The following is a 25,636-nucleotide window of genomic DNA, read 5'->3' on the forward strand; positions in this document are numbered from 1 at the left end:
GTTATATGCATGGCTATATTTCTCAGACCACCGACTAATGTCCGAATCCAGTTCTCCAAGCGATCTAGGGCGACAGTCAAGCTCTCGTGAGGAAATAATCATCTACGGAAGGCGCCGCTCATATCGGGTGTTCACTGTTGAAAATTTTGTTCTTGCATCATATAGATCGCTTTAATCGGCCTTATTATTTTTTTCGTTTACCCCGACAATGATAACAATTTTCGTGACTAAAGCAGTGAAAAATTGAATTAAAAAACAAGATAAATAGGTTATTTTCATCAACAGCTAGCCTGCAGGTCAGACAACGCGCGAAATTCGCTGCAAGCGAGGTTGTAAGCAGAAGTCAGCTGCTCCTAGGCTTTCGATATCCATCCTTTTCTACGTATGTTGCTTGATTATTTTGTGTTAAACGGTATTTGTTGAATTTATTGTCGTGAACGTCTTGATTCGTGACCTGCGGAGCTGTCCTAACAGAGTCATGCCGACACTTAGTTGAACATGCGATATCTGATGTATAACAGGGGTATGTAATCGCCACACGGAACGGAAATGACAGTGGCGTAAAATCGTACATTAATTGCTCCGGCTGAACGTGAATGGATTTCTTTAGGCGCCCATAAACAATAGGAACAAAGCGACAAAATGTGCCAAGACATAATCTAAACAATGACGTCTAAATAAACCGTTCTATATAAAAATATTTGTTATTTGCCAACGGTTGACGGGGGCGGAGGCAGCGGCTGGTGGGCAAGCTATCAAAGGACGAAATGAAGGGCTAAGAAAGGGCACCAATCACAATCGAACAATAACATGTAAATCAGGTGATTTCTTGTGGGCCATTAGACCTCCGACAGCGACCACTTTGAAGTCTTGTGCCCTGCAGTGTGTATAAATGGGTTTCTGGTCACTCTATGGATATATGCTAGTTGCGTACGCACTATATTAAAAAGAGATCTGAAATAACGTTTGACGGTAGTTGCGGACATGAGACTCTATGATAATAGAGCGTTATCGAAAATCGCACGTGGTTGAGTTTCTAATACGTGACAACACTATTTCAATCGGTAGGTCTGTACTGAAGTTTTGAACAAACATCCATATTGAATCTTGGCCTTTTTCTTTGTCAAGATAGGACAAACAGCAGCCATCGTCTTGTAATATATGACTATTGCGAATGATAGATAAACAAATAGATACGATTCAAACTCCAACGGGCTTGGCACAACTATTAAATACTTGTACAGTCACACACCCGTCCTTCCGTCATATGCCGTTTAATTGAACATCACAAGGTAATACAGAGTTTTCTCGTTGCTCTGTACGACTAACCTAGCTAGAGGTCGAAGCAAAAATGCCGAGTCCTGACAAAACCAGCTGCCTTCATCCGCTATTAGAGATATGAAGCTCGCCTCCTTCGACTCCCTCCGTTGTCTAAGCCTATTCGACGCTTGATTGAGGCGGATGACTTTGATAATTTTGAGCACCGTTATGTTCTTGATTCCTCACGATTTATTACGGTGTATCCATACGTAGACAAACACACAAACATGCACGCACATGCACATACACATGTAGCAAATAGAAAGCAGCATATGTACATTGGCGAAGCACAAAAAGCCTAATGCAGAGACAACGGGTCGCGCTCCCCGTTAGAAGAAAGATTCGCGGAGAGCTCAACACGAACTCGTCAAGCCACGATCGTCAATGAGTTAACAGTGAGAGACAGAGATCGTAGCTTACTGAAGTCAGATGGTAGAATGGAGAAGATCATCGGTGTACCGTTTGCGAAACGTCATCTCCCAGATGGAATTATTTTGAATCGACAAATTTAAGTTAGCATGCACGCACGAAATGCTAGTAGAGTTATTAATTCCTTCAGGTACACAACATAAGGCAGCATCTTTGGCCTACATTTCAAAAGCATTGACGAAACATAATCCTTTTTCATCTAATGACGTGGCTACATTCAAATACGTGAGTCTAACATTCTATCGGTAATGGTTGCGTTGCTGCGTCTAGGTGCGTGGGAAAGTCAACATAGATGAGGGGACGCAAAGCTAGCTACACCGAAAAGGCATGAACGGTCTACAGCGTTCTTCGATGGCTAAGATCAGTACTCTAAAGAGTCTTCAGCTGTCTCGGAGATCGAGTATAGTCTATGACTCAAAACTGAGACCAGCGAAACTCAATGGAACTTTTGTTCAAGCAGACAAATTCTGCACAGGTGGCAACCTCAGCTGTCGAAAATCTCGACTTTAAGCACCACTTATATTGCTCTAGATAATATGAGATAGACTAGAGATATAGACCTTACTTCAAATCACCACATAAAGTGCTGCGCTCAAATATTTCTACAATATGATAACAGCAACGAAAGGCACTTTCTATATGTCTACATGGACGATTCAATGGATAGATTGACTCGCAGTCGCAGCAATGCCAATGTTACCAACATGTATATACTAGCGGGCCGCTGCTGCCATTGCTCTCAACTTCTTTGGTCATTACGTTGATACCGATAAAGACTGAAGGCATCAATTCAACAACACAGACAGCTGTTACTTGTACAAACGTACGGTGGCATCGCAACTGCACGTGTGTGGACAAGCTGGTAGTCAGACTGAAGCAGAATCCAAGGGTCTTACGGTAACCATGAATGCCTCCCCCAACTTACTCACTCACTCACTCCTTCGAAGGCTTCTGTTAGCGGCCGTACGTTCTCTACTAGCTCGTTTTTCGCGAATTCATTCATACACGCGATCGCGCACTTGGCCATAACACAGAAATTCACAGGAAGACATGGTCAAGCGTTGGCACAAGAATGGAAGGACTTTAGCGCTCGCCCTATCAGACCCCTGACTAAATGGGGATGGATATTTTCACCTATGCGTTGTCATTCCACTACCGTGGCTTACGGTATTATTATATTATAATAGTGGATTGCAGTGTTTTTCATTTACCGTTAATTTACATGCTTAATCTATGGCTGTGTTTACGTGTCTACAAGTGCTAAGTCTCATTTGTACCACAGAATGATCTAACGTATTTGCGGGACGTCTAACGTCCAAATCAAATTTATAGACCAAGCTACAGTTCGGCTACGTTTACACAGATGCATACATCGTTGAGATAAGGCTTAAGAATAGCCATGTTAAATTTTTGTCATTATTATTATCATTAAATCACTGTTGCACGAGAAAATCCGTTGAAGGTATCATATGCTAGATTTTTTCGTAGTCAACGCTACAGCTCTTTGACGGGAAAAAGTAACCACAACACATACTATAGATATGCAAAATCTTCAATCAGTTTCTTTCACTTTGGCGGACCATAGGATTTCAACGTTCCAGTAATTTTCAGCGTACAACTTCGGGGCTGTATCAGGATCCTCCGGTCCCAATACATAGTAGAACAACAGCCCATGCCGATGGTTCAAAACGATACGAAAAAAAAGTCGCATGACGTGTACATATCTGCTGTGCAAATGGCCGGCCATCTCATCAGCTCAAAGATGCGCTTTTTTTGGCTATCGCACAATGTCGTTCTATTTCATCATTCGTGCATCATTACGTCTTCATCAAGGCCCGATCGCCGTCACCGCACGCCGCCACAACTGTCATGTGCTGGAGCAGATTAAACAACGAATTTCTGAACTGCACCGTTTCTATTTTCTGGTACACCTATTGTCAGTGGCCGTCATTAGAGTAGCTAACCAAGTGTTCCGACCGATCCGATCGGACAACGCCAGGAAAAATCTCGATTAATTTCTTGGATCTGCATCCTCGCTGCTGATATGACTTACTGTTGCTGCTACCTATCGGACACCACTAAAATCTTTTCGCGCAGCTTTGCCTGCCTACACAAGAGCGAGATGCTTTTTAGATATCTGCCGGCCTTCTATAAGGCCTAAATTACTTGATTCAAGTGGGCAGCAGGCCACTGTTCTTCTTCGGTTGCTTGCTCGCTTTATTTTGGCCTTTACTCCCCTAATATGCTGTATTGACCTACTGCAAATTACAATAGTCGATTGTGGGACTGATTTGACCGTGGTTGATCTGTTTGCGATCAAGCCGATGGTCGTGAGCCGTTAAGCCTGAACATGTCCGGTAGCAATATTCATACGTCCATGCTGACAACTTTATAACCCTCGGAAGAGACAAGCTTCATCGAAGATAATTGTACCGTACGCGAAAGGTATGTCTAAATATATATCACGGAAATAAATGTGTTTCTATCCGACAGTAGCGTAAGAACCGGCGCGTTGTCGTGTGTCTTCCTCGGTGTTGATGGCTGTAACTATGGGATGCTTTTGAATTTCTGGGCCACTGCTGTCTCGTCCATTTATGTGCACAAGCGACAGTGACGCCCTCATCACCAGATCGCAGAATCATAGTCTTCGATCTTCATTAGAAAATTGTGACAATGAGAATCCGTGTATGTTTAATGTGACGAATTTACTTGAAGGAAATTTCAATGACGCGATTGACTATCGGAACTTATCCTGTTGCTGCTGGCGTTGATGGCGAGTTGTCCACACGGGTTTTTATCCATATATAGGACATGGTTATTATACACAAACCCAAAGTTACCTATATCACCTCAGCATTAGATGACTTAGAGAATTCGTTTGCGTAATAAGTTCAATTTTAATAGCTATTGTCCTTCGGCTGAGCGTTTGAACGTCTAACACGTCCCGCCCCGTCACACTATGTCACACGGTAAAAGTAAACGAGCCACGAGAGCATGAATGTGTCGTCTATGAGCCCCACACCCCGTACCATTCGCGTACGTGAAGTATAATGAGCGGTGGCTCTTGATTAGGACACAACGTAATCGCGGCAGGAGTAACATTAGCAAAAGTCACTATATATATATGTCTGTCTCCTATTAAGGGTCATCCGACGGTGGGACTATCATCGGCTGGGAAAACGACTCAGGGTAGAATGGAGATAACGGGACTCGCAGTCCTCAACTTTAGTCATATGTAAGTCTAGCGGCGTGCCGGCTTCATGCTCAGTTGCACACGGTGCTAGAGGGCAATAATATTCACTCGTGGGCAGAGCTCACGGCAACGTTGATGTTTGCGTTTATAAGGTCTACCCAGAAGTCATTGACATTAGACTATTTGTGTACAGTTACATCTCGCAACTGATGAAAGCATCGCGGTACGCAAACCGGATAAAAAATACTTTTGTCCTCTTCGAAGCCCTCAGTTAAAAAATCTTTCTTCGTAAATGTGCAACTTTATGCATATGCACAGAAACGAGTAGATGCATTACATTTCTACGAAGCTGGTTAATCTAAACGAGCCGCAAGCGACCATACTGAGTCCCCACGGTAATCCAAAAATAGCCATGCCACATGGCTAGAGGTAATAGATGATTTCGTTAGCATCATTCGTCACAATGACATAGGTAGAATCTATATGTATTATTTCTCACAAATCCGTAACATGCACCTTCTACACATAGTCCATGTGTATCTGTGTGAATACGATATAAACATGCAGGACTGTTACTTTACACGGTCACCGAATGTAACGTACGAGGGAGCCAACCTTATACAGTCTGCCCGCCTCAAATCGCGATGGCACCTCGATGTGGCTTTCTAACTGACTTTGTGACGAACTACAGCCAATTATCGAGTTTTGGGGGGAACGGATCAGTGAAGCCGGAGCTGGGGACGATACAGACCAGCTGCTGGGCCGATGGTCGAGGCAGCGGCTGGGGACTGGTCAGTCGTCACCGGTCAGCGAGGACGCCTCGTGGACTCACTCATCGTAGTGGCGCCCGAGCCCGCGGTCACAGATGGGTCTGTTGGACTCGGTCAATCGGAGTTATCCACACGGTAGCTGAGCTTCAGTCGGAGCACTGAACAGGGGAGACTGGAGCACCGCTCACCATGTTGTCGCCACGATCCCCTACCTATTACCCTGGATGACGCGACGTGTGCGTCGGCCACTTCATGCTCGGCGACGAAGGGAGCAACCGGGGCGAAAGGGAACAAACAGAAGAAGCGATGCGATGCGATTAGGGCTACTATGCTACAAACGCTGGATGGCGCGTGCTCCGAGTTAACAATCATCAGCCCTTCGGGGTGGCGTAGTAGCTGCCAGACTCACGCCCCCCGTCCAAAAGAAGAAGATATTGCTATTTGTAAGCCGTTGGAAGCCGCGCACGTGGACCGTTGTATCAGTGTCATTTTTCGTAAGCCTGTTAACAGACACTACGGCAAACCAACATTCATGTTTATTTATTGTACCCGTATGTATTTTTTTCGTCGAATGCGTTTTGACTAGCTTCAGAGTTGAATACATTTATCCACGTTGTCGTGAAATCTTCACGTACTATACCCTATAGCCTACCAACCGTATACATATTTCCGTCGTTGCAGTTTAACTAATACATATTTCTCACTAACAAATGTTACCTCATGAATTCCGTTGAAAAACTGGCCAAAGTTTCGTCACTACGATTGATACAGCCGACTACTCCCAACACTTCAATCTACGGATAACAGGACCAATCGAAAGCTAGTAGGAAAGTGAGCTTCTGCGAATGGAACACGAAGCTTTCGAATGTTATGTACTGCGATATCGTCGGTGTGAGCCCCTTGTCTGATAAGTCTTGCTGCGTATTGCCCCTGAGCGGGTGGTTGACGGCACAACTTTAAGCATCGCAGCTATAAAACTTCACTACGCCAATACCCTATCTGACTTTGTTGAAGCCTACATGTGTGTATGTCCCTACGGATTCAAAACGACGAACGGGCGTAGGGCTAGCTATCCGATCTAGCGAGGTCAAATCCTCCATGGCTGACCTTTATTCGTCGCTGCAGGCTCTTAGGTAGCGAAACTTTTACATCGCATTTAGGACGCACAGTCGCCAGGCCCTCGCAGAAGTCAATGACGTTGCCCTCTTGCTTGAGCCAGTGACTCAGACTAGGTTAGACTACACCAGGTTTAGTGAGACGGTAGCGAACAGTACCAGATAACTAATGGTGGTTTTTAAAATCTTCTCCATGCCCACTTGTTGAAGTGGAAGTGTCGATGTAGCTGGTGATTGTTTGTCGTGCCTCTGTAAGTAGTCACTGTCGCCCTGACGTTCACCGGTGGAGAACGCGAGATCCATGCGTATACATATACACGTGTAACTGGTGTGTTTTTCTGTGCGTGTGTTTGTCTTGTTGCGTGTCCGTCAGCCGCTGCGTCTGGGACCATAGACCACACTGCCAGGTGACGGGAAGCAATCCATCAATCGTTTGGGACACAAACTGGCTTCTTCCAAAGGATCGTGACCGACACACTGTATCTGCCCGTCCGTTTATACACTTTGAACGTTTATGGAAGACAATACCTCAGTAAACCGAGTCCGGCCTCCCGACTGGTCGAGGCCGCGCTGCTAGCAACGTCTGCCGCTTTGAGGGCATTTGGGTAACCCGCCGGTTGAGATTATTGATCACTCACAAGATGATCCTTTAATAGAATTGTATTTTCAGAATTAAAATGATAGAAAAAGAAGTAGTTCTCATGATACCAAGTGGGGCGATAGTGATTATTTGTTCATTGATAGCTAATCCTGTTTAATTACGAACTAAAAATGAGTTTTTCACCACTGAAGTGGACTCAATCAGTCTTTTCAAGTTTTAAGTTAAGAGGTAGACTTCTTTGAATCCAGTCTACCTAACCAAATTTAAATGCTTTGTGAAAGCACGTTATTAAGGTTCATATATGCGGTCAAAACCGTTAATATACATAAATCATAATTAGATGTTCGCTTGACGTAACGCGCTCATCTGGGACCCAGCGAAACGATGGCTGAAATATTCGCAGAAGGTCCACAAGCGGAGTTTGTGTTCCAGTAATCGTAGTCTCGACATATCATACTAGCGAACTACTTAGTTGTATCCGAACGATACCCAGCAGTAAAGCAATGTCATTCTCCGAGCTGATCATTCCCGCGGTCGATTCTTTCAATTACAAAGTGGCCCTCATCAGTGTTTTTCTTCATCGGCGCAAGTTGCTTCGGCTGTTACTTCAAATGTTATAGAAATGCATGCACACAGACTCAATCAAACGAAATCATATCTAGCTACATCGTTGTACATATTTAAACACTGCATCAATAAAGAAAAGCAATTTATCGAAGGCTGAAGTGTTCAATGATACATCTGAAGACAGCCAGAGCGTTTGCACGACAAATGGGAAGGCCCAGTGACCACGCGGAGGTTGCGTCTAATCCGAGTTGCCCTAAATCGGGAACGTTTCATGCCAATTATACATTAGCATATAACGATTACAAAGGAGTGACAATCACAATACCGGCAGGCGCGGCAATCATGCGACTGCTGTAGAAACAAAAATTCAGCCAAAGGCCATGGTAGGTAAATGCCGAGGGAAAGATATGAACGCTTCGGATTCTATACCTATGTGCCGTACTACGGTGTTCTCTGCATGATTTTTACAGAGGCTAACAGGTAGGAAAGCACATGTGAGGCTTTCGAGGTCTGCGCTGGCTCTTTCGGAAATCACGAACTCGCCAGCAGACTCAAGAGAGCCCGAATTCGCAATAGCTCCGTTTAACTTACCACATATATATACACTGGCGTGTAGCAACAGCAAAGCTCTGAACCCTCTCTGAGAAAGGGCCCCAGCATTTCAGGGATCAGAAGCGGCGGTAACGGGACAAGGATACCGAAATAGAAAATCAGCGCACGTGCGCAGATGTTTCTGGTAATTGCTATTGTAGGCTGTTAGCTTGGCGAGGCTTTTCTGCCTTTCGAACTCGCTGGCCAGTGGCGATATTGGACTTATCGAAAGATGTACCCTCGAGAAAAAACTTATCTTCAATTACGAAGACGACAATGATAGTATTAAATAGAACTACAAGCAAAAACGTTTACTTTATATACATATATATGCATACGAATATAATTAGTGGTAACATATAATAACTCCATTTTGGTTCATATCCACCCGATACACGTACAGCCAAATCTGCTCAGAGAGCAGCCAAGTGCATCTTGTAGTGTGTCAGTTCTACCCACCGAATTAAAAGATAATAGAGCTTGCTTGTCTTTGCCGTATTTACTGAAATTTTCAGACGAAACAGGGCGGCACGTCTACTTTACCTATGATAGGATCGCCGCTGACCGATGATGACTGGCGACACGTGTCCACCAATCGAAAAAAACCAACTGCCACAATCGTATAAAACGTCTAAGACAAGGCAGTCAAACCCTGCACAAATATGAAATGAATAGACAAATGCTGGAGACATTCTAGTAAATAAACAATTAAAAAAGATAGTTTATTCTTCTGAAAGTTAGGCCGCAAGACTCCTACAGATGCTGATCATGTCACAGCATGGAGAAAAAGAGAAAAAAAAAGGCCGTTATTTCGTTTCTCCAACTTGTCCCCTTGAGAGATGGATTCTTTTTTGCGTACGTCGTTTTACAAACGTTCCCATATTTAAGGATCGGGTACGACGAGGTACTTAGGCCTCGAAAAGCCCCGTTAGCAGTGATTAGCGCATAGCAGTGATTTGATTGCAAGGTTTATACTGTTGATATTTTGCAACAATATAGTTGATAATAAACTTTTTCGGTTGTTTAGAGATTTGAATCACTTAAGCTTGTTTAGAGTATCCCTGCTCTGTTCATTATGGCCGATTCTCGATTTCATCCTTTTTTTTTGCCTGGGAACAAGCAGACGATAATATAGACACTATGGACTAAGCGTTAGCAAACGAAGAAGATATTCATTTTACTCGATATTTGTTTACTTGCCGATCTTTACACCTAGACGAACTGTGTTTTTATTACGTGAAAATAAACAAACATTCGATTTTAGACACCAGGTCGTTCGACGTCTATCTAAAGAGCATAGTAGTATCATACGTGGAACACCTACTATATTAGTATAAGGATTACATTAAAACTAGGTATTTTTCCACTAATTCTATTTGATATAATACTGATAATGGCAACATTAGAGAATACCAGATAACTCTGAGCTGCAAGTAAACACACAAATGACCAACGTTGACTGAAGCGGGAATCCAATGGGTTCCATAGAAGAAAAATAGCCAGCTTTAGCTGAAGTGTCTATTAACGTCTTTTATTGTGTTCTTCTGTTCAGATACAGTTTCCTGTAGACAGTAGAGGGAAAAACAGACCATGGTGATGGCGTTCGATGGACAACTGGGAACTCTTCTAAATTTGTGTAAAAAGAAAAATGACGAGGCGTTTGGCATAGCATGGAACGAAGACCAAAGAAAGTTGGTATTTTGTAATAAAGTGTTTGCCACTTGATTATAGATGGCTACTTTTAGGTTGCATAGCCGAAACGTCTTCATTTAGCCGAGCTGATGTGTCGCAGTTTGCTAATAATCCATAACGATCTATATAAAAACAACGAGAGTTTGACTTGTTTTAATTCAGCTCTTCTGTTCTTAAAAAACGGCCAAAATTATTTATCGATAAAACAGTACAACTAAAGATTAGCAAGTAAGCATGCTATACGGATCCTCGCACAAATAGTGTCCTCTATGTATAGGGACCTCTAGATAGATTTGTCGACACAAAGAGTTTTTTTGCGCTTTGACTTGTCCACCATGTTGCGCTGTGATTCGTCGTCAGAACCTGGACGTCTCGTATACTCAGCGAGCTCCCGAGATTGACACAAATCGATGGGCCGCGCTTCGTTGGAACGTTGCCTTTATTGTTCCATAAAACGGAAAACAAAGGAACGAATCTGCCGAAAATTCACAAACAAGCGTTTATCTATTAGCTTTTAAAAAAGGGTTTGTCATATACAGTTTCAGAAGCTGACCGTTCAACGATGCAAGCAACCGTCACCGCTAAGGATAATGCGCAAGCTTATGCTTCTAATAACCAGCATTTGTTACAACAAACGGAAATTCGTAGATCTGCATTTTTACGTTGCTCAAAATGCAGACGTTTCTATAAAACTGAGGGTCTGTGACCGTCGCCTTTCGGCATTCTCACCGAAAACGGCGAGACGTTCGTTCGACAGAAGCAGCTACAGCGGAGATGCTAAATGCCCTCTGGGCAGAGCGCTATGACGGACAGCAAATTTTTGAATTTATCCGGTTCGTTTTCTCTCGATTAGTCTTGAGCACACTGAAATGAGGATACGTCTGGCCTGTGCTTTATCAATGGACCAACCGATATTGACCAGTCACTGGGCAGGAGAAGAGGTAGAAAGAGCAAAAGAAAGTAAACACTGCATTTCATGCATACGATTTGAAATAGCCTCAATCAACTTACGTCTAAATAAATTGTATCTAATATTGAATAGGAAGTATTCCCTCTACATACGGGTTGGTCGACTCTAGCTGCTAGCTGTACACCTAGATTAGGACAATCTGGTGACATTTCGGTTGGTCACCATTGTTGCTGTCGACATAATTGCATATCGCGAAATCCTGGACGAAGTAGAGGTGGAATGGAAAATCAGTCACGAAGTCACGAGTGGGCATACCAGTCATTTCTTCTAGCCAACACGACACTGAGGTTTTGAATCCCGGGCCACATACAGAAAACAAACGCGTCTAATAACATACCTAGGTACAAAAACAGGTGCCAGTCTCTATGGTGGTATCGTGATAACGTGTCTGTTAAGGTCACGTGAGATGCTCTAGATGAGATGCAAAACCTGACATAGACACACTTCGTTCCATGCTGCCTGTCAGCTAGCTGAGGGAATATTTGTCACTGCCGTACTGTGTGGCAGGGCTTGTAGAGATATAGCCACTGAAATGCTGGTTCCGCTCTTTTCAGGTGTCCAGAACCAAAAGGGATGATCTCGGCCGTTGGTCAATGGTGATTTCGTCCCGTGACTTTATTGGAACGACGGCGGCCACAGAGAGCAACAAAACTGTTTATTGAACAACGACAAAAAGGGGTGAAACGTACGACGCGCCGTTTGTGGGCGACAAATGGGAAAGAGGGAGACCAATTATCATTATTGGTCTGGACCAACTATATTACCGGTCTAGTAGCGTGATTCCGTAGGCTGTGCTGTGACAGTGTCTATTGTTTTTTAGATTTTTTCCCGTTATTATATCTGCTTCTTAGCGACGGAGGCTTTCCCGTTAAGACCCCCCCCCCCCGCCCCCTTCGTCGAGTTTTATTTCTAGTGCTTTTGTAGAAGCAAAAAAAAACAAGGCTAGCCCCGATATTAGATGTTTTAGAAGCACACATCCAATACGGGGAAACTCAACACAGAAGAACTAATATTCCAGACTGTGTTGGCCGCATGGTCATGCCGTCGTTCTCGTTCAGGCTGGACAAAGCCTGGATCTGTAAGGGACGATTATTTTTTGTCACTTTCAGCCGATTCAAACAAGTGTAGTCACATACTGTTCTCTCCTGCACGCGTTTTCGACTCCTCCGCGAATCCGAGTGACAATTGATGAAAATTGTGTGAATTTTCTAAACACACATAACAAAAAAGAACCATGCGAAAGCCGAACGAAAACGCTTATAGAAAAAAATGAAGGTTCAAAGAAAGAACATTCAGGCGAAGACCACAATATACAATCGGTATATGGGGTCGAGCTGAAGGGGGTCGGGGGCGGTCGGCGAAAGGACACGTAATGTTGAGTAGTCAACGAACACACATTCACACATAGACTAAGTACAGACGCAGCTTCAACGTTTCCATAAGCACCACAGCAGTCGGCGCTCACAGCTGCCGAGGTAACAGTTCTGCATTTCAATGGATGTCGGCAGTTGTTTGCCCGCCATTGGCACGTAGGGCGGGCCTCGTCGACGGTTTCGCCTTCGTATTGACAATGAAGTCGAAAACATCTTTATGCAGTCGATGGTGGTCTCTTACGACGACTTAAGAATGGAGGTACGGAAAAATAGCCTGCTAGCGATGATTCGGCTATGGCGACGCAACAATCAGCTGTTAGACAATTGCCGATGAAACATCAAGGCGAACCTATTCAAGCAAGCACATTATGTGTGCACAGTTGTAGAGTATTGGGCCAATCGACCCCATGGGCAGCGAAACGTGCAAGGGCTATCTTTTCGAAGTAAGGAGTAAATCGTACGGCTTTTTGCGCAAATAATAAAAGCTGTTTTATGTTCAATTAAGTAAAGGTTATTATTACATTACTTGCATTATGCTTACAGGATAGAGTGTTGCCAGTAATGTAACCAAATTAATTGACAATTATTTAAATTGATCCATTCAGCCATGTTGTCCACCTTCAGAAGATCAAGCGCAGATGCTGCGCTAAAAATTACGTACTTCGAAATTCAATAAAGCAGAAATATTAGAAGCATTTTTAGGGGTAAACCTACCAGTGATAGAAGGACTAGTCTACTATCTCCTACAGATATCTCGCCATAACCGTCGTGCGCCGAGTGTCTGACTTCATGCATAGCTAAGACCGATAACTATATATACGACGATCGATATATATATATATATATATATATATACGACGACGTTGTTACCGCTTTTCTTCAGCCATTTGCTGGCGTTATCTAGCTCATGAGCTCGGTAAATGTCCTTAAACTCTGGCACACCTTTAAATCGTTTTCGGTTTCTTCGACAAGACAAGAACATGGTTTGATGTCCTTTATATCTACCTTCAACCGACCTCCCTCCATCCAGTACACAATTCACCCTCTCTTTTCGACTTGATATCCCTGTATCTACGACCTGACAGACGCCAAACGACGTGTCAAAATAGCGTGTGACGGAAGATACCAACAACGAAATGGAAAAACAAAACCGAATTTACCGCCGTTTGTCCTCCACCTCTTTCTTTTCTTCAGATATCCGCCTGTTTTCTGCGATAACAACCTAACACTGAAGCTTAACGCGGCCTAATCGTGCCGCATAGTTAGGAAAAGCCTTTTTCTTAATGAACAACCAAAGATTGCACTACTAACCGAAACGACACTGACGAAATCTATGACGCTTGCCGTCTGATTCTCGATGACGCTAATGTTGTTGATGGTGAGTATGGATCTTTCTTCGTTTTCGGCGTGGCGCAGTACATCGAGGAATTAAGTGGCATGACAAACTCCGTTCCATAGCTCTAGCGGATCGCGGTCCACTAGGCTACCAGCGTTTTGCTTTTCACCCTAATTTGCCATCCCGCTGTCGTATACCTCCTCCGATAGAAATGTGTCAGCCTCGCTTGGCAATCAAATGGCTGGCTGTAAAGCGGTAGTCTGCTGTTGTGCTCGCTTCATCAATGTTTCAATGTCGAGTGGTTCCCTTTCCGTCACCACGCTACTTGTGTCGATACTAACAATAATCGACTAAAACGGCGGATTCGAGCGTCTTTATAAGTGGGCTAGACGCTTTTGTTTTGTAGTTGTCTGACATGCGGCCAGCAACTATGATAACGATACGTACATGCATGACATCGCCTAAAGGAATGATGCTGAAAAGTCGAAGGAAAAACTAGAGAAAACATCTCTTATAACAGAAACTTGTCTACGGACGATAACAAACATCCAATCCAAAAAAATCCAGAGAAAAAAAAAAACAACGCTGTCGAACGTCCTCAATACGTACGGTATTGCAGCTGTGCCAATGAATGAAGATAATCTGATTTTTGTGAAAAAAAAAAAAAAAAAAAGAAGAATTTGTTTCGTGTTGGCTTGTCTCTATATCGTCATCGAATTCAGTATTAATGTTTCTGTTAAAAATCTTCAAGCTACGGACGAACAAATCGAACGAAATAAAAAACCTGAAGAGATGAATGAGTTATGTCGCTTATTTACAAGCATTCATGGAATGAGCGTGTAAGCGTGCATGATGACGATACATGACGAGATGACGTAATGTTGAAACAGCATTGTATGCCAATACGAGTAAAAAAATTGCTTCAAACAATTCGTATACACTCTATTTCTATAACAATTAGAAATACAGGGTCACATCAGCATATATATAATATATGATATTACGATTAAGAGACTACAACAAAGAAGTGATACATAGAGGCCAACCTTTTATCTGGAAAATTAACGATCATATCTTGTCTCTAAATTAACTTTCATTATTCTTACCAGTGACCCTAGTCACAACATTTTACTTTCGTGGCGCACACTAGGAACGGATCACTCAGGCCACTTTCTAGGTCCCGATGTCATTGTTTGTTTCCTTTCTGACGCCAATTTCGTCATCACTGTCGTTGCTGACTGAAGTAACGTGGACCAGCACGATCATAGAGGGCCCAACAGCGGCCGCCTTTCAATAGTCCTAGGCTAAAAAGCGGGTAACTGTGTGAGTTTCAATGAACAGAACAATATCCGCTGACAGCTGGGTTGCGGCCGGCGAGTTTTTTTGTTTGAAGGAAGGAAGAAAGGTGGTCCTACTTTGCTGACTCTCGTTGTGTGACACTGGTTAGTTGAAGTGTCTGTTATTAAACTTCTTACAGGTTTCTATGTCTTGTAGGGGGGGTCGCAGTGGGAGGATGATCACTTTCTCGCCAAGACAAATGTTTCCTGAGAATGATAGTGACCTTTGTTTTAAAGTAACCGTCATACACACTACGCAGGTAAGCCATCGCCCACCCCAAATCACTGTCTTGGGTGTTACAACATTGAGCACTGCTTCAGATGGCTAGTCCTTTCTAGGACGAAACGAAGCGTGCCTATCGAACCTAGGCCGCTACATAGTGTCAAGTTTACTAAGGGAAAACTTTAGCACCGCACTAACTACGGGGTCGCGTACCCTAAGCTTGATTAAACAACGACTCTGATTGAAGGCGAGTAAAGCTGAAGCTAGAGGGCAAAAAACAAACAACCAAAATAAGAAGCCATATTGATACAAGTCTGTGCATTTACAGGAAAGGACAACAAAGGCGGATATCTATATACATGTGACGAAACGTCAGTTTTTTGCTATAACGACAGATAGAGGCGCTGATTACTGTATTAATTTATGGTCCAGCGCACAGGTAACCTATGTGATAGTATTTAATTTACGTAAGAATATTTTTACTACTTAATATTTATCTAGCTAAGATATTATTCAATTTTGACACTAAAGAATCATAATCATAGCGTAATAGTAACAGTGGATGGATAACGAAATCTAGGAGAATATCATGCAGCTGTGCTTCCCTCCTTCCGAAGTAGGTAGTAAGGTATTGTACACACAACCTTAAAAATCCCAATCGTCATTTTAGGTTCATCGCCCGTTTTTTTCCTGTGGCTTAAACCTGATCGAAAGATAATCGCTACGAGCCAAACGATTTCTCAAGGAGCTTGTTCTTGCGCATTTCAAAGCGATTGATGACGCTTTTTTTAGGAAGCAACCAACGACAGTTTAGTATCGGCAGCTGATTAAGTATTGGCTCTCTATTTAGCCTGCATTTATATTCGCCTAGGATTGTCGTCTAAAATCTACTTCTACAACCTAAGTGATAGCGGTACCAACCGAACTGGCTCGTTAGCGGGCTAATAGTTCCAGTTTACTAGAGAGGACTATTCTATATCGGTCAAAAGACTCTTCGCGCATTTACAGATCTATCTCTCGTCTCTATCCCGAATGAGATGGCAACTTCGCCTTCTTTGAGCTCTCGAATTAGTAGTAGTTTGGCGGTAACGCCGATGCGATTTTAATTGTATAGTCATAAGACGCACACACAATGTGTTACATTTCTGTAACTATTATGAACTTTCTTCAACCTTCGACTCCTCGAAAAGGAACGGTCGGCCCATCCTGAGTAAGCCTTTTGCAGCCATCGATGTCCCTCTAGTAGGACAATGTATAAGAGTGGGCCTTAAAGCATTATCATTCGTAGCACCATAGAGAACTTCTGCCATTTTTTTAGTTCGCTCGGATCCAGACTTCACGGAGCGGCTCTTATCCCTTTGGAGAGATTTCGCCCTTCGTTTCAGCTGGACGCTCAGCGCATTAGCGGCGTACCGCTGCGGTCCTGGCACGTGAGTTGTAACAGACATTACCGAAGCGTTCGGATCATCTGTCAGTAGCGAGCCGACGTGCGATCAACCGGACCGGTCATGAACACCTTAAATGCATAAAGATCCAAAGTGTTGACTTTTTTTTCTCAAAGAACAACTGCAACCTTTCCTACCGGTCCTGAATCTGCGTTACATGCTGGTTGTCGTACGTCAGTACAATAGGCGGCAGGCGTTACCATCAAAGAAAGGTCGGTATCAGGGCGATAGCAGCATACAGCAGTGTACATATACCGACTGGCTAGCCGATATCGCCGTCGCTATGGATGCAGTCCCGTGCTGCGCTACTGACGTCTTTAAGCGTTAGTCAGGCAGGCCTCACTGTGTTCTTTTAGCCTTTAACTTTGCGCCCTCGTAAAATATCAATTTGAAACGCGAAGACCATCTGCCTGTACGATGGTTGACTTGGGATGTTGTTTCTGCTGCTGTTGAGTTTGGCGGCGGCCTTAGCTAGAAAAGGCATGCCTCACTCGGGTTCTATAGCCAATGTCAGTCAGTACCTAGTGACTCGATTAGCGATGGGTTCTTGTAGTAGTCGGTGGCCAAAAAGCTGTCGTCCCGTGTCTCGCTTTGACTGTCTGTCTGTCTGACCGTCGGCATCGTTGTACGCGACTAGGATCAGTGCCGCTGGCGCCATCAACAACAACATTATAAAATGGGCACGACTATAGGCGAGCGAAAGCAGATATAAAACAAAAGATCGAGAAGATATGCCGTCGTTTTTCATAGGACTCCATAAAATATCTCATGAAGACTCCATTGAAGAAGAAAAGCTGTGTGTCATGAAAATAGACGAGAATTAAAAACCTACCTGGAGATACAGCACGCAGCTCTAACCCCGCGAGCTGTTGGTGGGTATGCCAATAGTCCTACACAAGGGACAAGCGGTTGCGATCGAGGTCTTACAGCCGACTGTGAGTGTCGCTGTGTGCGCACCTTAACGCTCGTACATGGCTGGCTGTGCATATGTACCATTGGGTGATGAGTGCGCTGTGTGTTGTGCGGTACGAGTTGGTTTCTCTCGGCCACCAGCTTGAGTTTCGACGCCCGATGAGCCTCGGCTTCGGGCTTGGGTGTGGCACCACTCTGACTGCATCTAGCCGAAAAGAGATTCTCGGCTCGCTCAGCTAGGGGTCTACTATCCTAGAGTGTTCCCGAGATGGTTAGGCTATACGACAGCCCCGATCAGTGCTGAATCATAACATATAGTACTGCCTCTAATGCAGGACTTAGTGGGCCTGTACCGTCTGCTGCTGTGGCGGCTTCTAATTCGGTGGCGATGCAACCAGCTTAGTCTATAAAGAGCGGCCTGGATTCATCCTGGACAATGATGCTGACTTTGCCTGCTTATTTCTACTTCTTGTTATTGTTGCCTACGGAGTCCTTCAACCAGTCCTGCTCACCTCGCATGCTTTGTCGCTGATCTCGTTCAACGGTACATCCATCTCTGGCGGGGTTGCTAGCTCTAATCGACGATCTGGTTGGTTGATCTTTTTGCACACGTTTCCCCTCTGCTAGCTAGCTTCGGTCCCTATACAACTTCTTTAGGTTGAGGAGCTTGGCTCTGAAGTTGCTGTCCACCGAGGAGGGCCTCCTTCCTGCTCCCTCCCATAATGTAGCTAATGTGAGCAAAGGAAAACCTTTGGCCGACCAAGCTCAGAGGTCGACAGTCCGTCCATCTAGTATATGCGTGCATGTGTGTAGGAGTGTCAAGGCAGGGGATTCCTGCCGTTAGGATGTCAGCAAAAAGCGTCGGAGAAGATGAAGTGAATTTTGAGTCAGATATGAAGTTCGCAGATTGACAGGTCAGGCTCAACGTGCTCACTTCACATTGGTTGAGGTAATTGAAGCCAATAGCAGGATAGAACCGATTAAAAGATAGAAACGATGGATAAGCGGGACGGAAACCAGATGCAAAGTTGCTAATATAGCGTTATAAAGTGACAGCTCACAATTTGAAAGTCTTTTAATCGATGATGAAATCACATGTTCCATAGTTTATATAAGTTGTTAGTATTAGAAATAATTCTACACAACACAAATCAACAACCCAAAATATAATAGAGTCATCATAGGATCAACTAATTTAGATCTGTAACTGTAGGCCTGCTGAGCAATGGCTCAATAAGCATTGTTATATTGGAAACGGACTTCGTCATTTTATCAGTGTCCTCTCCAATACAATGCGGGAACTAATCACGATACATATTACAAGAACTTTAGTGGGAGAACTGTAGTAATAAACATTTAAATCAGTTATCATTGGCCATTTAAAAAAACGAACCCAACTAGGCTTTTCGACTGACCGTGTACATCTGCTATCTGTTTATCTCTATTTCAGATGTGGCAAGACATCGAGTCCTTCCTTCTTGACGACGTACACCCCGATGTGCGCGTTTCGTTAGCGGCGGTCAACCATCCGCAGAGTCCGCATAGTCCTCACAGTCCCCAGCTATTGGTCCATCATGGAAGCCTAGGTAGTTCTGGGCAACAACATCCCGCCACGATGGGGGCCGCAACAGGCCTGGCAGGGTCTGTGCCTTCTACAATTGCTCCGGCGCGATACGACGATGACGCCTCTTCCGGCGCGCCGTCCAGCCCGCTTCCGCTAGGCCATCCTTTAGCTTCGGGTACGCCTTTGCTTAGCTCGGGTTCCCTGGCCGTAGGGCCTACCGGTCCAGGCAGTGCAGGACACGACCGAGCATTTCGCTGTTCCGACTCGACCGGTCAGCTATCACCCGCCTCCTCTACGTCGTCCTACGCTCCACACGAAGGCAACAGTTCCGTTAGTCTCTACGGGGAGTCCATCTACCCCGATGTGAAGGGAGGTCCGAAGATTATCGATGAACAGCAAACATTGTACCATCCTCAGGCTAGCTATCCTCCACAAGTCGTCCCTCAGATCCCTCAAACGCCGCAAGGCTACGTATCATCGATAGGTTCACCAGGCGGCGGTTACTACAGTAGTTCTGTACCTGTTGACGACTTCAAGCTATATCCGCCAACCACCGTAGGCAGTTACAATCAGCAGAGTGGTCCTCCACCATCGGGCTGGTTTGTCGCCCCCGGATCCACACAGATCTCTCCGCCAGCGTCACCTGAAACACAGGTCGCTGGCTGTGTGTACTCGACGGCACCGGAAAATGGCTCACAGTATCCCCGGATAGTCACTCCCCCGTCTTCTCCTCACCTATCAGCTGATCTCCTGGTCAGTACGTCACCGTCGGTTATGGCGTCCCCCACGTGTGCGCCGCCTGCCTCGACGTTTTGTCCCAGCCTTTTGAGTCCGGCCCTGAAGCGCACCGTAACACGACGCGCTGGCACTGGCATCGGCCGACGATCGAGCATCTCCGAGGGAATTACGGGCATGGCTGGGTCAGCCGCAGGCAGCATGGGCGTGCTAGGGGGCGCTGGCAAGAGCAAGAAAGTCACGATTCACACCTGCTCGCACCCAGGTTGCGCGAAGACGTACACCAAGAGCTCACACCTGAAGGCCCACCTGAGGACCCACACGGGTGAAAAGCCTTATATGTGCACCTGGAAGGGATGTGGCTGGAAGTTTGCCCGTTCAGACGAGTTGACTCGACATTACCGCAAGCACACTGGCGACCGGCCGTTTCAATGCAGGCTTTGTGAAAGAGCTTTCTCTCGCTCTGACCATCTGTCGCTGCATATGAAGCGACACACGGTGGTCTGAAGGGAGAAACGCTCCTCCAGGTGCCCTGGTCCTCTCTGCATTTAGGCTCACACAGGCAAACAAACAGTTATAGACAGACAAATATCCGGTAGTCCTATATCCGTTGTCTAACTATATCTGTTTCTTAGGTATACTATTCGCAAACCTGCAGGATAACTGAAGCTAGAGAAACAACCAAACGAATTAGAATCTTTCTTAATACAATTGCTGTCTCCAGTTATGCTGTTCAAAAATAATAAACATTTACTTTCCGTTACACTAGCCCAAGTGCTTCGCAAATCAGTTCAAAAGCTGACTGCCATTGATAAAGTTAGGAACCTGGTGCAGCAAAAGGTATTTTTGTAGATTTAGGACCCTGTATGTCAATTATTCTATATTTACTTATATCTCCCTCTCACGGAATTCGTGTGTGGTCTCATCGTTCCCCCGACAAGTACTTCCATATAGCTATGTATCATTGCAAAAACCTATCATATTATTTAGGGTGCTAGAATGCATTTTGCATCCACCTCTACCGCATCTCGTTCATTCATTCGACTGCTACCCGCGAAGTTTGTTTCGCAGCGACAGGACTCTGAAATCCTACCTATATTTGTCCATTATACAAATCTCAAATGGTATGACGTATTGCCGGTCATTGTCAGGTAGAAACATGTATGTACGTATAGCCGAAATCCAAATCTAAATAGACCCTGCGAGTATACAATCCCATTTACTATTGGTACTATATAATCCTGTATAGAACATAGCTGTATAAAGATAAGCCGAACTTTTTCAACATCACGCGATGTCCTGCAACGCCTTACTCTCTCCACAAAGTAACAATACGTGAACTGACCTAACGAACCTATCAAGCCTAACTTAACTAGCCTACCAAGTTTAACCCAATTTACCAAGTAAACAGTGCCAGACCAGGATGCCTTTGCCAGTTGTCGTTTACCTGCGTACAAAGCCTCTCACTGAAACGTGGCCACAGAAGGTTGTCAGTGGAGCGATGCGGCAATGATCTCGAACGGCCCCAAACGATATAAGTAAACAGTCGCGTTGCCTTCGATTCGCAACTCATATAATTGCCTTCGCTGGAGTTCTTTGACCATCGGTCGGGTACACTCATATCTCAGTCACCCGACAGGACCGAAAGAAAAGATACGGAACAAAGGACTAAGGAAAAAACGTCCCTTCGAAAAACTGATCTGGTCCCTCGGTTTTGTCCAGTCGACGACCTCGACCCGACTTCGACGACCGGAAGAAAACTGCCTCACAAAGACAACTACTAATGGGAATTCGTTCGACAAGAAAATGTAGAGATCAAATGCATTTTGCCCCTGTGCGGAGTAGAGCAATTATGTGTATAAGATGTGTGCCGCAATGATCTCGGAAGATGAAAGAAAAAATTCATATATATATCATAATGTAGACGCAGAAAAACTGTTAATACAATGTAGTGAATGTTAACGGAATTGGACTCCAGCGAGAGCAACGCATGGCCAAATATTGGAGGAAAGCCAATGCTCTTTCCCAATAATGTGTCGCGTATTCATCGGGGCCACAACTAGTCATTTAGGTAGTATAACTGAGAGAAAGGTCTGTTACTAGCGACGGTGGTAAACTTCAGTGGCATATATATATATATATATACATATAATCAACGTTCATCGTTGTAAGAATCTATGGTACAGAACGCAGAAACAAACAACAACGGGAAAATACAAAATAGGAGCAAATAAGCAAGAATGAACACTTGCCTATGTCATGCGAAGCAAAATAATACAATATGGCTTTATTGAAAAATTACGAAGGCCAAGTATCTCTATGAGTATGACTTACGATCTTGCAATTTTCTCCAATCGCCAGCTTCGGGTGCCTTCGCAGACCGTCAGCGCCGTAATACAGTAAGCGAGGCTGATAAATACGACCAACCTACATAAATAAACAAACGCGAAATTATCCAGTTGTTGCAAGTGCATCCAGTTGCCGGCCAGCGGCGATGGTGTTCGCTGCAAAATAGCCAACAGATCTGTGTTCACCCCACAAGATTCAGGGGACCTGCAACCTGTGCAGTTATTAGGTACGTGATACCGGCGAAACCCGAACACTGCTGATGTCAATTGTATAGAATAAAATGACAATAATAATAATCATCATAATGATAATAATAGTAGTAGATCAATACACACACAGACAGCCAGAGCGGCACTACCGGACAACGCAAGGCATAACTTTTCCTTTTTTGGCGGACGGAACAATAAATTTAGCGCGCGTAATTTCAAAAGGGCAGCGAGTATTGCTCTGTAAAAAAAAAAAAGGAACATTATTATTTGCATGTCTCGTTTATGCGCCTGTGCTCATGTGTGGCTGTTAGTAAGTTACTATAGAATAATGCTACTATTGCAATTCTGCTATTGTGGGCCTCACATTTATATATAGCCCCACATGTTGCAAGTCGGCATCACCATCAAGCGCCTTGTTTTTTTGTGAAAAAAGTACTACAGACTAATAATAATGATGATAATAATAAGATGATACGAGAAAAATAATAACGCAACAGGCCCGCTACCCGGTAACCCCCCAAACAGCTGATAAAGTGACTGAAACTGGTGTCTACTTGTGCGCCCGTGAAGGACCAACACATCGTATTATAGATGCTGATGACAACTGCAACAACAATAACAATGCTAATCGATAAGTTATGGCATAACTTGTCAAAGTGTAAACAATTTCCGTCAGCGAGCTTTCAGTTACTTGCCGTTCACTCAGTCACTCGTTAGATTACACAGACCTTCAACTACGGATTATACGAACAAATTTTTCAAAGCGATAGAGAGGTAACAAGGCACAAATACGAGCGTATCTGTATGCTATGAATATCTGTGGCCCAATAAAGTGAAACCAACTCATGAGGACATCGTCATCGTCCAGCTCCCATCCGGAACACGTTCGACGGCGGGGAGATTCGAAGGCAAGTCGTCATAGCGTTCAGAACCGTGTTCGTATTATAATTTCATGAAGTAATACAGTACGATTATGGTAATAAACTTCCCGCGCAGACCGAGGGCCGTCGTCGGCCGCGTTGCCATCACATTAACAATGAATAAAAAAATTACCTACATTTCGGTAGTGATGTCTATTAGCAAACGTTCGTGTGAAGTTGAAAACGGCGATCCACACCGCTTACAAAAGCTTTAAGCTTGCTTGTTTGTTGCAACGATAATTTGCTCTGTTAGCGTACACAACGATTGAGGGCGAGCACGTAAGGCTGATCATCTTCAGAGTTGGTGGTTACCCGTTAAGAGCTTACGGGCCCACTCGATGGCGATCAGCGTACTTTGCCGTGGACCCTAGATACCAGTGTTGCGTCTATGACGACGACTCTTACCATCAGGTCACAGACATAAATTTCCGGGGGATTCCGCGTACGTGGATCATTTCGTCAGGCAACTGCGGTTCGAAAAGTGTCGCTTACGACCAGCAACGTCCACTGACCCTGAAATGCCTGTATATAACTGTACATAAAGAAGCATATTGTCGAAATGACCAGTCCGATAATGAAACGAGAATAACTAAACATAGCAACTATTATATTATTATCATTATTATTATCGACAAATTCAATCGTATAGTAATAAGGGAGCAATGCAAAGATAACGAGAGTAAAAGCTAATAATATTATCATCAATGATAACTATTTCAACAATAATGATATAAAGACAGTAGAAGTAATAAATATACTATTATATTTAGGTAGAATTGACGTGGCGAAGAGATAGAGAAGTAAGCATGCGGGAACTACAACATGAAGTCAAAAAAAGCTCCGCTAGAAAGGAAAATCGTATGCGGCATGTTTCAAATGAACCCATAATGAGACAGAATGGCCCGCCGTTATCTGGGAAGGTCAAAGCGGCTCGATGACACCCACATACACACGACCTTCGTCCTTTTACACTTCGGTGATTTTGTTCGGTTAAAAGATGAACGGCACTCAAGTTAGCCTTTCGCCTGAGTCGCTAGATGACAAGCGAGTTCATTGATCAACGTTGTTGTAACTGTGTCATCGGGACCCGTTTCGATCATCTCAGATCAACCAACCTCCCGATCAAATACTTTCGGCAGCAGCAGCGGCAGGAGTAGTAAACATAGATAATAAGCGAAAGGCATAGATATTGTACTATTTAAAGCAGCTATGGCAAGCTGATGTCGAGTCGAACATGGCACACAATAACAAGTTTCTCACTTACATGTCTGCATTTGACGGCGTGGCCAGCAATAGTCTGTCCTTCGATATGACCTTGCGCCAATTCATCGATTGGTACAACGTCAATGATACATAAGATGTTGGAAATTGTCATTTATTCAGTTTGTAAATCTAGATACGACGATTTTAACCTATCCAGTTATCTAGCTGGGGTCCAAAAAACCTACGTATGAATCGACTGTGCTTGAAAGACACAATGCCGAAAAAACATTGCGTTTCAATCTAACTAAGCGGTGTACCCGCACAACATCCGACCGAACATAATAAAGCGTATTGTACTTTTAGAAAATTCATTCCCTATTGGCTTTGTCATTCGTCACTGTCTCTCTATGTAGGTCGGTGTAGCTATAGGTCAAGTCTAGTGTCAAAAGATCTGATGGGACCAATACGATGCTCGGCAGCTGAAAGCCCAGCCTGGTGAGGTTTTTGTGGGGTAATGTTGTAGTATGATTTGTCATTTAGTGGCTTTTTGGCTGGGCCCAAAAATAGTTTTGAATTAGTCAAAACGCATACGAATGCAATGTTATGTAGTCGAAATAAACGAGCCAGTGGCATTGAGTGTAGGGCTAAGGGGTTCCTCAATAGCGGCTATGTCTTGACAAGTCTGTAGAAGTCGGTACGAAACATATAATGTGGCAGCAGAACAAAAAACGAGATGGAACTCGGAAAACAGAAGTGTTTGATTCCACGTCGGAACGCTGCAC

General features: G+C 44.2%; 1 protein-coding gene across 2 annotated transcripts in view; it reads left to right on the forward strand.

Annotated features, from left to right (window-relative positions):
- The window catches only part of LOC111249210 (uncharacterized), a 48,558-nt gene extending 23,333 nt beyond the window's left edge, over positions 1-25,225 (forward strand). Inside the window, exons 1-2 of one of the 2 annotated variants that reach the window (XM_086988221.1) lie at positions 18,004-18,823; positions 19,325-25,225. In XM_086988221.1, the coding sequence (XP_086844347.1) occupies positions 19,325-20,680 (1,356 nt within the window). In that variant the 5' untranslated portion in view covers positions 18,004-18,823 and the 3' untranslated portion in view covers positions 20,681-25,225. Of the gene's footprint in view, positions 1-18,003; positions 18,824-19,324 lie in introns of those variants that run through there. The other variant, XM_022802772.2, reaches the window with a different exon arrangement.
- Positions 25,226-25,636: the final 411 nt, after the last annotated feature.

Source organism: Varroa destructor, unplaced genomic scaffold (genome assembly GCF_002443255.2).
Source record: "Varroa destructor unplaced genomic scaffold, Vdes_3.0 BEIS01000004.1, whole genome shotgun sequence".
NCBI classification, from domain to species: Eukaryota; Metazoa; Arthropoda; class Arachnida; order Mesostigmata; family Varroidae; genus Varroa; species Varroa destructor.